Source organism: Vombatus ursinus, unplaced genomic scaffold, assembly GCF_900497805.2.
Source record: "Vombatus ursinus unplaced genomic scaffold, bare-nosed wombat genome assembly UNPS02014781.1, whole genome shotgun sequence".
Classification (NCBI taxonomy): domain Eukaryota; kingdom Metazoa; phylum Chordata; class Mammalia; order Diprotodontia; family Vombatidae; genus Vombatus; species Vombatus ursinus.
In genome coordinates, this window is record NW_020954559.1 from 40,037,872 (window position 1) to 40,055,155 (window position 17,284).

Below are 17,284 nucleotides of genomic sequence, written 5' to 3' on the forward strand. Positions count from 1 at the left end.
CACACACACACACACACACACACACACACACACACACACACACACACCCCCAAGGAAAGGGAAGGTATCAAAAAGGAGATGATGATCAGAAGTACAAAGTTCCACACAGTGCTCAGAGAAGATGAAAGAAAAAGATCACTAGATTTAATAAAAAGGAGGTCATTCCAGGCATCTAACATTCTAGTTTTTTTGTATTCTCCATAGCTCCTAATGCACTTTTTTTTTTTTAAAACATAGTAGGTAGGAAGCAGCTAGGTGGCTCAGTGGATAGAGCATTGGGCCTGGAGTCAGGAAGACCTGAGCTCAAATCTTGTCTCAGATATGTACTAGCTGTGTGATCCTGGGCAAGTCATTTAACCTCTGTTTGCCTTAATCCACCGGAGAAGGAAGGGGCAAATCACTCCAGTATCTTTGTCAAGAAAATCCCATGGACAATATGGTCCATGGGGACACAAAGAGTTGGATACGACTGAACAACAACAAGTAGCTAGGCAGCTTAAAGGATAGAGTGCTAGACCTACAGTAAGGAAGACGAGTTCAAATCTTGCTTCAGACATTTAATAGCTGTGTGACCCTGGGCAAGCCACTTAACCTCTCTCTGCTTCAGTTCTCTCATCTATAAAATGGGGCTGGCTAATAATGGCACCTACCTTCCAGTGCTGTTGTGAGAAAAAATGGGCTTCTTAATTAGTGCTTATTTTCTTGCTTTTTAGTAAGTGATCAGTAGATACTTCCTTTAAGGAATAAATGGCAAAGAATACCAATTACAACAGTATGTTGTTTAAAAAGTAGTGCCCTAATGGACTATTGAGATGTGAAGAGCTGTCTGTTCCTAGATCACATGTGCTCTAGGCTACTATACTTATTTATTGAAAACTCTTTTGTGTTTTTTTCTGTATCCTCTCTTCTGTTAAAGTTGTTAGCCCTCACTTCTAGCTTCTGTTGATGTATATCTTTATAGCAGCCTTTCTCATTTTTAATTTTCTAAGAAATCAGATAACTAAGCTTATAAGAATTATATATCAAGTAAGAGTAAAAAGGGGCAGCTAGTGGCACAGTGGATAGAGTGCCAGGCCTGGAATCAGAAAGATTCATCTGCCTGAGTTCAAATCTGACCTCAGACACTTGCTAACTTTGTGACCCTGGGCAAGCACCCTGTTCACCTCAGTTTCCTCACCTGTAAAATGAACTAGATAAGGAAATGGCAAACAGCTCCAGTATCTTTGCCAAGAAAGCCCCAAATGGGGTCACAAAGTATCAGACACAACTGAAATGTCTAAACAACAATAACAATAAGGGTAAAAAAGCCCCAAGTAAAGTCCTAAACACTTCTATGACAAGTGCATGAGCTTTTGTATTTAGAATTTTAGCTGCTCAAAGGCATTTCTTTTAGTTGCTTCTGCCTTCTAAAATATGTTCTACAATTTGGAACTATGCCCAAAGGGCTAGAAAACTGTGTATACCCTTTGACCCAATAATACTGCTACTAAGTCTGTACCCCAAAGAGATCGAAGAAAAAGGAAAAGGCATATATGTATGTGTATAAAAATACTTATAGCATCTCTTTTGTGGTGGCAAAGAACTACAAAGTAAGGGAACCCCCATAAACTGGGGAATGGCTAAACAAGTTGTGGTATATGATTGTGATGGAATACTATTGTGCTATAGAAATGACAATCAGGGCGAGTTCAGAAAAACCTGGAAAGACTTACATGAACTGATGCAAAGTGAAGTAAGCAGAACCAGGAGAACATTGTACACAGTAACAACATTGTACCATGATCAGCTGTAAATGACTTAGCTATTCTCAGCAACACAATGACCCAAGACAATTTCAAAGGATTCACAATGGAAAAATGCCATCCACCTCCAGAGAGAGAACTGATGAACTTTGAGTGCACATTGAAGCACATTTAAAAAAAATTTTTTTTTTTCTTTCCTTGCTTTTTTTCTTATAACATTGCTAATGTGGAAATATGTTTTACAAGACTTTATATGTATAATGAGTATGGTATTTCTTGTCTTTTCAGTGGGTAGGGGGGAGAGTAAAGTGAGGGAAAGAATTTGGAACTGAAAATAAAAATAGAAAATATTAACAAAGAAAAAAGTTACTTTTAAGATGAGTGAGGTCATTTTATTGCTGAGCTCTAAGGAGATGGAGTGTTACTATACCATGCTTCATAAGAACTGGACTGTCGGAGGACTTTCAGAGGGATCCTCAGTTCCCCTAGGAATTCATCTCCAAACTTCAAATTACTGGCATTCCACAGGTCAACCCTGAAATAAACCAACAACAAATGGCACAATTTGAATTTAAAGATGGAGAAAAAGAGAGCAATCTCGATATACCAAAAAACTCAGGGCAATAATCATTCAACATTCATTTATCAAACATTTATAAAGCACCTACTATATACAATATGTGTTATGCTAAGTGCTGGGGAAAAGCAATATCTGGGCCCTCCTTTCAAGAACTACTTCTATTTTATTTCTAAATATGATATAAAATGTCTTCTCACATAACATGCGAAGTAAGAGAGCCACATAAATATAGAATTTCCTTCTCTGGAAGCCTTAGAAACTACCTCTGTTCTTCCAAAGAGAGAGGGGTGAGATAGTGGACTCTCAAAGTTCCTAATACTGCACAATTTTGTGATACCAATAAGTAAGTCTCTATTGGAATATGGGTATCTATACTAATTCATTCATTTGAATATTTTCTATTCTTCCCATTTTCCTTTGGAAATGTCTTGGTGAGCTCAGAACGGATGGCACTGTCCAAAGGAGAAAGCTTTATGAACTACACCACATGCCAAAGTTCAAATGTCTAATCCCCAGGTTATTTCTAAATAATGTGAATTATTCCTCAAGGTGATGAGTTATTCAGCAATGACACATAAAATGAGTAGAATACTCCAAAAAATGTTGGTTTGACCCACTCCAAAGCATGGATACAAAATTACCAGTCTGTATCCACAACAACAAACTTATAGATCCCATTAAACTAAAAATCAATCAATTAATTAGTTAAATTTTATCACTGAATTCTCTCAGCTCCTTAGAATACAGGAACTAACACCTGCCAATCACACACTGCCATATGGCTTAGCAGAACAAAACAAAAATAAGAAATAACCTCAAACTAAAATACTTCCCAAACAGTGAGAGGGAGTAACAACTCCACAAATAGCTACCAAACCACAAAACTATTTTTGTAGCAAATCACCTTGACAATCTGACCCTCCGCCTCTACCTTGCGGAGCGATCTGGTCATCTTTGACATGGGGAAGGAATGACTAATCCCTCATCTGCTTTGTAAGCCTCAGGACCGCCATCACTTTTATGATCTCCATTTGAGTGGCCTTGATTTTGGAAAGTGATGTAAGAAGCATGGCAAAGAGCCAGGTTACTCAAATACTAAATCTTTCCTACTGTATGATTCTAAGATGTTAATATTCTACATGGAGCTGAGAATCTAATATAAAAGTTCTCATCCCCACTTGGGAGGCTGGGCTAAGGTCCGGAACGGTAGAGGGAATCCAGACAATTGTCTACAATGTACTGTTATTATCTTGGGCGAGCTAAAACAGGAATTGTCACCATACAAAACCTACAGTACACAAAGAGTATTATCATAAGGAATAAATGAGCATTTGGAAGACGACAGAGGCGGAACTCTGGATACAATTTGCCACAGCAGACTATTTTCAGTTTAACAAAAAGAGAATTTCTAATCTCTAATTGACAATTTATCCATAAGACACAAACTCCCAAGCAGGGGGCGGTTTTTTTCCCTCTCTCTTCCTCTGTGTTTTCCTCCATCTCTCCCTTTCTCTATTTCTCCCCTTCTCTTCCTCTCTCCTACCTGCCCCCCTTTCTCTCTTTCTCTCCCTCTATCCCTCCGCTTTTCCTGCTGTCCCCTCGGTGTTCCTCCCCATATCTCTCCCTCTGTCCCTTCCTCTGACTCCCTCCCTTCTTTCTCCTTTAAGAAAAATATCAAGATGTTGTTTTTGTTTGCCTGCTTTAAGAAAATAATGACTTCAGTCTTTAATCCACCCTTCACTCTGTCCTCCTCCCTCCCCCTCCCCCCCAACAAAGAACATGGTCCTCTCTCTACAAGAAAAAAGGGAAGTTGCAGGCTGAAGGAACATCTGGTACCACACGGCAATTTTAATGAGAACCTGTCATTTTGTACAGCCTTCTTCTGGAACATTCAAGAGGACAGCCTCCACTTGCACAATTTTGAAGGGCTGAAAATTAAAGCTTGAACTAGGCAAATATAAAATATATGATCAACCCAGGATATGTCTTTAGAATAGATATTTTCTTTCCCTAAGGATTCAACCGTAAAGAGAAAGGCATAGAAACAAAAACTGTCTGCTTCTATGATATGAAGAGGAAGTGTCAGAAGGGAAGGGAAAAAGACAGTCAGAGAACATTTTGTACAATCTCAGAATTAGCCTTCAGTCTGTTTTCCTCGATTTTGTTAGTGTCAAAGCTTTCCCTGACTGTCTCATAAATCTCTCCATTAGCTTCTTTTTTTGGAGACTTGTAAGCTATTATGTGTTGGTGTGAGAAACAATAGAGGAACTTCTTTCCTGAATGTAATTTGTATTACTAATGTGACTATATTTGTCTGGAAATCTTACCTTCTAAAAGGAAAGCTGCCCTTATTTCACCCAAGTCATGCTGAGGAATGTTTATAAGGGCTGAACTTTGAATAAACTAGAGCATGTGTTCCTTGTTAAAGAGACAAATATTATTTTCAATGAAAATTTCTGAAGATGGTACCAGACACAACCATCTTACCATAAGGAATGTCAGATTATTGTTTGTGACCCTGGCAGCATAAAACTCCAAATGACCCCAGAATTAAGGGCCCTCAAGTTCCCTTTAAAGATAAAGAAAATGAGGTTAAGTGATTTGCCCCAGGTCACATAGTTGACAAGCATCAAGTGGGATTTGAACCCAGGATATCTGACTTTAGAGCCAGAATCTTAGAGTTAGAAGGGACCATAAAGTTCTGAACACTGCCTATTGCATAAATCTTCTCTGACAAAATTCCTCCACAAATGATCATGCACCCTCTATGTGAATAGTTCCACTGATGGGGAAGAACTATTTCAGCCATTCATTTCATCCAAATGAACACCAAAATTTAAATAAAACTAACATTTAAAAATGAAATGTATCTTTTTTTTCTCACTGTTTAGGTTATTAAAGCAAACTATACATGCTTTTGAGGTAGCCAGATGGCACAGCAGATAGAGTGCAAGGTCTGGAGTCACAAAGACTCATCTGTTTGAGTTCAAATCCAGCTTCAGACACTTAGTAGCTATGTGACTCTGGGCAGGTCACTTAAACCTGTTTTCCTCAGTTTATTCATCTGTAAAACGAGCTAGAAAAGGAAATGGCAAACCACTCCAGTAACTTTGTCTAGAAAACCCCAAATGGGGTTATAAAGAGTCAGACATGACTAAAATGATGAACAACAACAACAACAACAGATATGCTTTCATAACATTGTTACGTGCTAATTTTGATTAACACTACTTCTTGGTAGCATAGCATCAAGAGTTCCTAGTGGTTTACACAAGGCAGTTTATAATAGGAAGTAAAAGGTATAAATCTCTACAGTGAAAAACTAGCAGAGGAAATAAGAGATTAATGGAAATGTGAGTGGGAATTCCAGATTATTTTCCTTAAGAGGAGTGGAAAGTTGGCACATTTTCACAAAGCAGGAAGTGTAATGTGAGTGTCTTTTCACTAGCAATTCTACAAATTGAGATCCGAGCAGGTTGGGCTTTGTGGGAGATGGAAGTGGGAGGAATTCTTGGGGGGAAGAATCACATTGACTACTGTCTGGATATTTGGAATGTGGCTATGAAAAATGGCTCTTGCTTAAATATCCAACTTCCTTTTCTTTGCTGGGCCATATGTGATGTTAATCTTCACCTGCATTTCCCTGTGGCTGTCACTGAGAGTATTAGGATGCCACAGAAAGATCACAAAAGAAAACATAGCTATAGGTACATGCCTAACAAAGACTCTGTTTCTATGACAACACGCTTGAAAGGAACAAGAGAAGTTAAATATAGGCCATGTGGACAAAATAATTTCAACAGGGAATGATGCTTAACATTTTCCATATGGGAAGAGGAGCTCTTAGAAAAGGGAGCCCCTTCTAGCCTGAAGGTTGGGGAGTGCCTCAATTATTCCTCAAATAGTACAGTGTAGAAAGACTCATCTATGAGTCTCCTAAGGGACACAGGACAACTGGCCCTTCCTCAGCCCAGCCCCTCCTCTCAGTCAATCCCATTGACCATCCATACTTCATCTTAGCTAGACTGCCTCCTCTCAGTCCAGTTGCCACTCAGCAGTCAAGAGCTTATTAAAAGGAATAACCTGGTGAACACAAGCTAGACTGCCTCCTCTCAGTCCAGTTGCCACTCAGCAGTCAAGAGCTTATTAAAAGGAATAACCTGGTGAACACAAGAGGAGATTTTTCAAAACCATGAAGTCTAGCCACCTTAGTAACCAAAGGAATACGTGTGTGTGTGTCTGTGTGTGTGTCTGTGTGTATGTGTGTTTTGGGGGAACTGGAGAGGCAGGCAGACAGAGAGGGATATGTGAAAAGTACAACCATATGTCCCTGCTATATTTGGAGGTAAAAACAACAGCAAACAATATAATTAAATGTTCACTTAAGACCCTAAAGATTTAACAAGTGCAGACTCTGAAAACCATGGATTGTATTATGAAGGTCCTATAAGTTTATCTCACTTCACTGATCCACAATGCCTTTCCCTACAAATCTCATATTTTGAGTAGATAAAGTAGACCTTGGGTTACATAGATATTTTAGCTCAGACCTCAGAGTAGTTGATTATAATATATATGAAATATAATATAATGTTATAAATATAAAGTTGATTATAATGACAACAGAAACTTTTCTGCACTTGGAAAAGTTTGGAAAGCATTTTATTCAAGTTATCTCATTTGAGCCCCATAACAATACTGCCAAGCAAATAAGAAAGAATAATTATCCCCATTATCCAGATAAGAAAACTGAGGCTTCAAGATAGGTTGAGTGATTTGCCCAAGGTCACACAACTAGTCAGTGGAAGAGTCAGGACTTGTAGGAAGGTCTTCTGAGTTTAAGTTTAAGTCCAGTAGTCTGACTAATATACTGAACTATTTTCTTGGTTGCCAAGTAAATCCTAGTAAATAACTAGGATTCCTTTACTCTTCATCCTAACTTCTGGAATTCTCATGAGGTTTAAATTCTTAGACTTTAGCTTCATATTTCCTAGAGTTTAAATTATCAAGAGAATCTAAATACACATTTACTCATCCCCCAAAGCACATAAGAAATACCCAACCTAAACTGTCAAGTAGAAAACATTCATTTTCTTAATTACCTAATCTCAAGTTTGTCAACATCCTCTTCTTCAAAGTCAAAATGGGACTTTTTGCTGTAGCTGCAGGGTCTGGTCACCTGATGGAATAGATGAGAAAAACATTTTGAAACACCACTCCACAAAGGAAAAATCAACTTCTTATAAAAGATCTCTTACATGTATTCAAAGAGAAACTCATCCAACCCATTATGACATGAAAGAAAATTCTACCTTAACAGCACTTTAAGAATCCTTAATCTGGGGCCCATTCATCTGTTGTTTTTTTGTTTTATTTGATAACTATATTTCAATATATTTAGTTTCTTTTGGAATCTATGTATCTTATTTTGTGCATTTAAAAACATTATTCTAAGAAAGGGTCCATTGGCTTCACCAGATTGCCAAAGGTCAATGATACAAAAAGCAGTTAAAAACCCTTGACCAACCATTCATTTAAGAAACTTTATGGTCTCTAAGACATAGGCTTAAGACTTGGTTTCTAGCCTTAATTTTCAAATGAATTCACGAAGAAGCATCTACAAAGTGCCAGCCTAGGTGCTTGTTTGTACTAATTTGATAGAAGAGGGTTTTGTTTTTATGTGTTGGAAGGGGGAGAGGAGTCACTGAGAAGGGATGATGTTTAAAATGAGACACACACACAGTACCTGCCCTCAAGGAGCTTACTAGCTTATATCACCATCTTGGGTGATTTCTGAGAAGGTGAACTTAATCAAATTAATCTCCAGGACTCCACTCCTCATGTGTCAGTGAGGGGTGGAGAGAAAGGGATACGGTCCCTATGGTCATATCTCAGAGTCACTCAGTCCCTTAATGATTGGGGGGTGAGGGTGAGGAGGTAGATGGAGAGGACTTAGAGAAATGATCAGGGGACTCTGCCAAGAAAAGAGAGTGAGGAGATTATGGAGAGATTGTAGTTCCACATCCTCAGAGCATCTGAACGAGTCAGCAAATCACAATCCCTAAGCAGGAAGACAATTTTGGGTTATTTTTCAATAAATGATGATGTTCAGTCATTTTTCAGTCATGTCCAAAACTTTGTGACCCCATATGGGGTTTTATTGGCAAGGATACTGGAGTGGTTTGCCATTTCTTTCTCTAGATCATTTTACAGACGAGGACCTGAGGCAAACAGGGTGACATGACTTGCCCAGGGTCACACAGCTAGAAAGTGTCTGAGGCCAGATTTGAACTCATGAAGATGAGTCTTGCTGATTCCAAACCCAGTGCTCTATCCACTCTTCTACCTAGTTGCCTTATTTTTTTCAGGCAACTGGATTTTAAATGGATTCAAGTATTACCACTTACAGAGGTCTCTTTGCAGTTGCTAATGTCCTTCCCAGTGGAAATTACTGCCCGTAGCTGCTTCTGTAGGAGTCCTGAGTGAGTTCCAGTCCAGGACCATCATTTCAGGAAGTACCCAGACCATCCAAGCTTACTTCCTTGCTGACTCCATTCCTGTTCCTCCTAACTTTTCCACTTGCAGGCACCACCCTCTCCCCCTTCCTGCTCTCTTTTAGATGTCTCCTTTCATTATAATGTAGGGTCTTTGAGGGTAGGGACAGTCTTTTTTTGCTTTCTTTTGTATGCCCAGGGCTTAGCACTAACTTAATGACATAAGTGGGACAGCTAGGTAGCACAGAGGATAGAGTACCAGGCCTGAAGTCAGAAAAACTCATCTTCTTGAGTTCAAACATGGCCTAGGACACTCACTAGCTGTGAGACCTTGGGCAAGTCACTTCACCCTGTTTGCTTCAGTTTCTTCAACTGTAAAATGAGCTGGAAAAAGAAATTGCAAACCATTCTAGGATCTTCACCAAGAAAACACCATATGGGGTCACAAAGAGTCAGACAAGACCGAACGACAACAAAAATGAACCTAAGTGCTGAATAAATACTTCATCTATCATCTATGTTTTGTATTTACTTCTCTGTGTTCATGTTCAATCAAACAAGACTACACATGTAAAGTGCTTGGCAAACTTAAAGTGTTATCTAAATGTTAGCTATTATTGTTGTTGTTGTTTTTTTTTCTGCCGAAAGAATGTAAGCTTCTCAAGATCAAGGACAATTTCGTTTTTGTCCTTGAATTCCCAGTGACGATCATAGAGCCTGGCACATGATAGCCACTAAATAAATTCTTGTAGAATGACTAAAATAACTGCTCCTTTGTTAAGTTTTTTAAAAATTTTTTATTAGTGTCAATGCAGTAACTTGTATTCAATGAAGCAAAGGGGAAATAAGTATAAGCTCCTCTATAAAAACCTGCTGTTAATAGATAAAAGAAGAAGCCTCTATGTTTTTAATTGAAGAGAGTTCTCTAGATGAGTTTATTGTGTTAGATGGAAGAAACTGTTTTCTGTAGTTTCTTTTTTTTTTTTCCACCAGTGTAACACAGAAGAATCGTGTACCCCACCCATGAGATAACCACAACCCAGGCTGATAAAATAAAATACTAATGTAATGGAAAGGGTGTCTGAAGCCACTGGGTACTTAATCCTGCCCTTAAATACAGATTTAAAAACTAAATCCCTAACCTTGACATAAGAACAGTACTTAGGGATTTTATTTACGTTGACAGTCTTCTTTTATACATTAATTTGAATAGAAGCAAATCTATCTCCTTGCAGTCAGAACAAATAAAGAAAATTATAGAAATGAGCATTATATTTTCTTTCTTGATGTTTTCAAAAGTGCTTAGGTACTCAAAGTATAAAAAAAAATTAATAGAGCCCCCATTGAGGTACTACGGAATGATTTAATTCTGATAGTTTGGAATACATTTTCTCACATACCTTTCCCTCCCACCACCCCAACATCCCTCCAAGACTGATTAAGAGAAATGCTGCATGCTACCACCTGCAAAACATTCATTGTGGAAATAACAACAGCAACAATAATAATTTCTACTTTCTTTAAAACTCAATTAAAATACTATTTTCTTTAATAAACCTTCCCTAATTCCTCCAATTGCTAGTATCTTCCCCTTTCACATGATACTTCTCTTATATTTCACCTAGTCTTATGCATCATTTTGTAGATTACCTGAGTGGGTGTATCATATTCTCTTACTAGACAATAAGCTCCATGATGTGTAAGAAGGTGTCTTTGGTATCCATGTATCTATCTCCCCAAAATGTCTACCTAACACAGTGTTCTATATACAGTTGACGCTTAGTAGATTTTACTAACAGTGAAAACAATAACCATAATATCAACAATAAACCTAAGACTTAAGGGGATGATCAGTGACCTGTATTGGTCTACATATCGACTATATTTTTCTACTAAACTGATTTGTAGAAAAACATGAGTATGATTTATAGTTACGTTTTTCTAATAAATGACCAAGAAGATGATAGCAGTTACGGCAAAAATGAACAAAAATATTTCTTGTTTCAATTGCAAGAAAAGTTTTTAAAATTCACAGTAAACACACATACATATAAACATGGTAATTATCTGTAATTATTTTTCAAAGTATACTTGTGGGTATATTTTTTTTCAATCCAACAAATATGTATTAATTGCCTATTATATTGCAAGGCACTCTATGAGATATTGTCAAAGCTACTATATGAGGTGTACAGCCTATAGTTTGAGATGGCCTAAATTTTGATCCAAATGGTACTTTATGGTATAGAACTGGTTATAAAAGAGATTTTTTCCTATTGATCTACTTGCTGTATATTTTTCCTTACCGTTCTCTGCCCCTACCTTCATCTTCCTTCCCTCTCCCTCTCCTCAGCTCCAGGAGGTGCCCAGTGACTAATAGGAAATTGAAAACTTTAGGCTCAGAGTTCTAACCCTGACTCCATCTAAACAGTTATGTAATTTTGGGTGAATTACTTGATCACTGAGCCTTAATTTTCTGATTTGTAGAATACAACTAGCACTAATCTGCCTCACAAGGATGCTTTAAGGCTTGAAGAAAAACTCCAAAGCTGAGCCTGGGTAAGTACCCTACCAGTAAATAATAGCACTGAAAATGTGCCTGGGGTGACTTCTGTGGTATTTAAAATAAAGTCATTTAGATGTTTCAGGGGAGGTGAATCGCTATGCTTGTCTTTTTTCTTTTTTAACCACATTTTCCCTCCTCCTTTCATTTATCATCAGGGCCATCTGTCTGTAAGATCAGGACCAGGTGGAGGGTGTGGCCTCTGACACAGGTGAAGCTGTGTAGGAGCTACAGCCTAGTGTTAGTGGCATGAAGGAGTGACTGAGACTGGGCAAATGAAGAGCTAAGACCCTCACAGGCTCAGAGATCAGCACCAAAGAATCACGGATTGTAGACTGCATAGTAGACAGAGTGCTAGACCCAGAGTCAGGAAGAGCTGAGTACAAATCCTAACTCAGATACTAGTTGTGTGAACCTCGACAAGTCACTTAATTTTGCTGCTATAAAATGGGGACAATTAAATCACTTATCTCACAGGGTTTTTGTGAGAATTGTATCAAGACATATACATAAAGCCAACTTAAAAGCCTTAAGGCTCTGTAGAAGTGCCATATTCTTATTATTAGATCCTAATGGGATTAATTTTTTTCCAGATCTCCTCATTTTACTGAGAGCCAAAGAAATTAAATTGTTTGTCCAAGGTCACACAGGTGGTAGAACCCAGATCCTCTTGACTCCCATTCTAGCATTCTTTTCGTTACATTACACCATGCACCAGCCTACCTCCCCTTCTCAGTACCACCTCGGTAAGGGAGATGAGCACCTTTCTCCAAAACAGGTGGCATCATGAACATAGAAACAGCTGGATCTATCATAGATTGGAATTTCACAGGACTGTTTTAGTTTAAGCCCTGGAAGCAATTCAAGATGGGGATCATGTCCTGGTGAGCATCAAGTTTCCATTTCTCTCCAATCTTGTTTCATTTTCATATGAGGCTGCCTATAAAAGGCAAAATGAAATACAGTTTTGTTTTCCCTCATGCTCATTGCCTCTTATTTGTTTGTTTCTTTATTTCCGGCAGGAGTGGGGGATGCGAGAAGGGGTCTAATCACTTTGATCTCTCAGGATCCTCCTCCTCCTTTTTTTTTTCTTTTTTGTTAAAGAACTGGGTGGGGCCTAAATAGTCATCTTGACAGACCCCCCCCTTTGTTAGATATATGAAAAAACCAAGCCAGAAAAGGAGAACTGATAACAAGGGAGGAATGTATGCTATTAGACCGGAGGCAACAAAGGATGGGGTCATTTTAGTCACACTCAGATGACCAGGTTTTTTTCACCCTTGCTATACTGTAATATGAAGAGAGCCAGGGAATTGTCTGGCAGTTGTGGAAAAACAGAGTCAGTCAAATGAGATAATTCTTTTTTTTTTTTCTAAAAGGCTTTTGACTAAAGTCATCTAGATTGGTTATTTAGATTAGGATTTCCCAATTATAGACCAGCATTTTGTTTGCAACCAATTTTTTTTTTTACCAGTCCAAAAACAGACCCTTACTTCTTAGAACTTATAAACTTAATTTAGTTCAACAATATTAGGCTCTTATTATGTGGAAGGCACTGGACTAGGCACTGTGGATGAACTGGAAGAATATAATAAAATGAAAATCTAGTAAACTGTTTCAAGTCTCGGGATAATGCATACAGATTTAAACACACATGCATGGGACTCCCAGTCATACAGCATTATTGGAAGAAGACTGATGCTAAAAATTGAGCCTCTAGAGAAGAAAATATACCTTCTTCTCATCTTTGTAGAGGCTGGGTACTATAGATGTGGAATATGGCATACACTGTCCAACACAATTGATATATTTATTGAATTTACCATCTTTCCTCTTGAGGGAATTAGGTGGTGGAGTGGATAGAGCACTGGATCTAGAGTCAGGAAAACCCGAGTTCAAATCCAGCCTCAGACACTTACCAGCCGTGTGGACCTGGACAAGTCAATTAAGCCCTATTTGCCTAAGTTTCTCATCTATAAAATGGGGGCACACTGGAGAAGGAAATAGCAAAACTGGGTAAGTCACTTAAACTCTGTTTGCCTCAGTTTCCACAACTATAAAATGGGGATAATAACAGCACCTACCTCCCAGGATTGTTGTGAGGATCAAATGAGCTAATATTTGTAAAGTGCTTAGCACAGTACCTGACACCTAGTAGGCACTATGTAAATGTTTATGCCCTTCCCCTTCCCTTCTCTTTACAAGGGATGGCCTGATGAGAAGTGGGAGGGAGATGGGCACTTAGAAATGATGGTGATTTAAAGACAAAAAAACAAAAATCTCAAATATGAAGTTGTGAGCTAATCAATTTGAACATTCCTTCCAACAATGCAGATAGCAACCCATCTATACTTGCCTCATACTGTTCGTGTTCATATTTTCCCATTAGTTTGACACAAGGGGGTCTACCCAATGTGCCAGTTGGGCCTTTAGTTTAATAAAGATGCTTGGGGAGGGTGGAGGCATTAGCAGCAGTGTTCAATTTCCCAAAGGTAACACTTATCCTCCACCTCCTTTATTAACACTGGGTCTAGATCATCATCCATTGGTAGTGTTTGTCCCAAGATATATCACTGAAGGACAAGCTTTATGGGTTGCCTATCCAACTATTTATCATGGTCTGGGCAAAAGATATTTTTCATCCAGTAACCCTCTGGTCAGTTAGTCCAAATTCTTTCACATAGTTAAGGAATTAATATTCACAGAGGTTCTGAAATGTTTCAGGGATCAATGTTGAAGGCACCTGGAAGATCTTTCCATGTACCAGAAATCCTACTTCCATTTGGATTTTGTATTATTAATCTTCCTTGACAGTAGTAAGTATTGTTTTGGGTTGTTTTTGTTGTTGTTGTTGTTTTGCCTTGATATTATAAATCATCAGGTCACTGAACAAAACTATCTCTGTTGTTACCTCTTTCAAAAAATTCATAGAATTCTGACATATGCATGACAGGTCCCATGTTAGAGGAAAGCCTATACAGTGGTGTTTCCTCTATCACAGTGGTTTTAAACAGGGATGAATCCCCGAAGGACACATATTCACTTAGAAAGTCTCAAACCAACATTATTTATATTGTATTATATAATTATTTATTTTGTTAAATATATCCCAATTACATTTTAATCTGGTTTGGCTGTATTAGGGAGTTTTCCCAGCTATTTGTGGCCAGTGGGCAGCAAACTGGACACCTCTACTTTACCAAATCAAAAGCTTTTTAAATAGTCAACAAATAATAAGCTGACAGGATCAGAGATGTTGAACTGGAAGGGTCTTCAGAGGCTAACCAGTCTAATTCTCATTTTATATATATGAAGAATTGAAACCCAGGGAGTTTAAATGACAATGGTCTAGACCCAGTGTTACTAGGAGGCTGAGAATAGGTGTTACCTTTGGGAAATTGAATACCACTACATGAGAGAAGGGATTTGAACCTGGGACCCCTAACTCCAGACCCAGTGACTCTTTCTCCTAAAGAAGCTTTTGTATTCATGCCCTTTCAGTAAATTGTGAGACTTTAAAGATGTGGTCTATTGTAAAATGTCATTTGAAAAAACCTGTTTATTCTATTCTTAAGCCTTTAAGGCTACCCTCCATTTATACGTAGGTTATTCTCAGAAAATTTTATGATTGATAGTTATCAGTAACCTCTCAATTGCCTATTTTGGGTAATTAGGTCTGGGATCTTTTTCTAAGCCTTTGGTATCCTCACCTCCTTCACATACCTTGAGACATGATCCTTCTACATCCTCAAAACTGTTTTGCTGCCAGCAAAAACCTTCCTGGATACTTGGTATTCTGTAATTTTTGTTTTTCAGTGTCTTTCCCGCCCCCCTACCATTACAATTTCTACTTCCTCATATAGCACATCCAGGACTATACTGTCAAAGTTAGTAATGTAGGATGACTACATGTTCTAACACCACAGCCTTCAAAGAATTAAAGCTAAAAACCACCTAAAGGGCAATGAAGAGGCATGTGGTGTCCATGAGTGAGGATGCTAAAGCATATCATGAATCAAGAATTGTGAAGGGGGGCAGCTAGGTGGCGCAGTAGATAGAGCTCCGGCCTTGCAGTTAGGAGGACCTGAGTTCAAATCTGGCCTTAGACACTTGACACTTACTAACTGTGTGACTGTGGGCAAGTCACTTAACCCCCATTGCCTCATCAAAAAAAAATAACAAAAAAAAAAACAAATAAACAAAAAGAATTATGAAGGAGAGGAAGTACTACAGAGATGTGTGGCTGAAAAAAAAAAGTTGGCTAGTAGTCATAGAGCAAGAGTGAGGGACAATGAATGGGGAGCCTAGGAACTCTGTAGCTATCCATGTAATGTCAGGAAATCTAGAAGAAGGCCCAGGGCACATTAAATAAACCCTGATGGAAAATTCACAGAGCTCATAAACAGGAGTCTCACAAGATGAGTTAGCACAGATGGGCTATGATCATTATTAGAGGTGGAAGTAACTCTAGCAATGATATGATAGTAATAATAATAACAATAATAGCTGACATTTATGTAGCTCTTTAGGGTTTACAATGCACTTGACACATTATCCCCATTTGATTCTCACAATCATCCTGAGAGGCAAGTTGTTATTATTATCCCTATTTTATAGATAAGAAACTGAGGATGATCACTTGGTGAAATGTTATGATGTATTAAAGCTCTTTTATTGGGCTTGACCCAATAAACCCAGGTAGGTTGACCAGTGGATAGAGCACTGGGCCAGGAGGCAGGAGGACCTGAGTTCAAATACAGCCTCAGACACTTATTAGCTGTGTGACCCTAGGCAAGTCACTTAACCCTGCTTGCCTCAGTTCCTTATCTAGAAAATGAGTTGGAGAAGGAAAAGGCAAACCACTCTAGTATCTTTGCCAAGAAAGCCCCAAATGGGGTCATGGTGGATCAGACACAACTGAAATGACTCAACAACAAAATATTAGACTATCATTTTTTTGGGGAGCAGTTAGGTGGTACAGTGGAGAGAATGCCAGGCCTAGAGTCAAGAAGACTCCTCTCTGTGAGTTAAAATCCAGCCTCAGACACTTACTTGTCGTGTGAACCTGGGCAAGTCACTTAACCCTGTTTACCTGAGTTCCTCATCTGTCAAATGAGCTGGAGAAGGAAATGGCAAGTATCCAGTATCTTTGCCAAGAAAACCACAAATGGGGTCAGTGGACACAACTAAAAATTACTAAACAACAAGAAAAGCTCTTCTGGAAAAAAAAAGTCAAACCACATACAAATGTAAGGCATTATTATATTTACTTCTCTGGACAAAAAGTAAGCATTTATTTCTAAACTGTCATCCAAGTTATTACCTTGAAACATAATGTGAATATTTATATATAATCAATATTTTTGTAAATATACATTCAATGTGATTTCTTAAAACATGCCTGCACATATATACTTGCTTTTCTCTAACTAAATAATCTGAGTATTTCACACCTTTCAAATTTCTACTCTATATTGGAGCATTCTGGAAGATTAACAGAATCTCTGAATTTGAATGGTTTTCCTTTCTCCCTTCAAAATCTCTTCTATTTCCTGTGACCAGAGGCAGCTGAGTTGAGCACCAGAATAAATAAATAAAAAACACAAAAACCCCCAAACCAAAAACTAACCCCCTCACTCCCAGTCTAGAGATGTTCATTGATCAACACTCAACTCTAAACTTAGGTCAGGAAGCAAGGAAAGCTACATTCTCTCTAGGAAAAATGAGAGGCAGGAATGGGAAGAGACACTTTGGAGAATTCAATAAGTCCTTCTCACCTGGGAAAATGACATCCTGCTGTCTTGACAGTTAACAAGTGAAATCCTTGGAAGTTTGATTGTATTTTTCACCTTGCAGAATATATTAATACATAATTTCATAGGCATAGGTATCCCTTTCACGAACA

General features: G+C 38.3%; 1 protein-coding gene across 2 annotated transcripts in view; it reads right to left on the reverse strand.

The window, feature by feature from the left end:
* Window positions 1–17,284, reverse strand: part of LOC114046205 (ras GTPase-activating protein 3) — a 287,044-nt gene that overhangs the window by 54,202 nt on the left and 215,558 nt on the right. For both annotated transcript variants that reach the window (XM_027866456.1, XM_027866457.1), the window contains exons 8-9: window positions 7,425–7,501; window positions 2,173–2,277 (exon numbers count right to left, since the gene is read on the reverse strand). In XM_027866456.1, coding sequence (XP_027722257.1) covers window positions 2,173–2,277; window positions 7,425–7,501 — 182 coding nt within the window. The remainder of the gene's footprint in view (window positions 1–2,172; window positions 2,278–7,424; window positions 7,502–17,284) is intronic.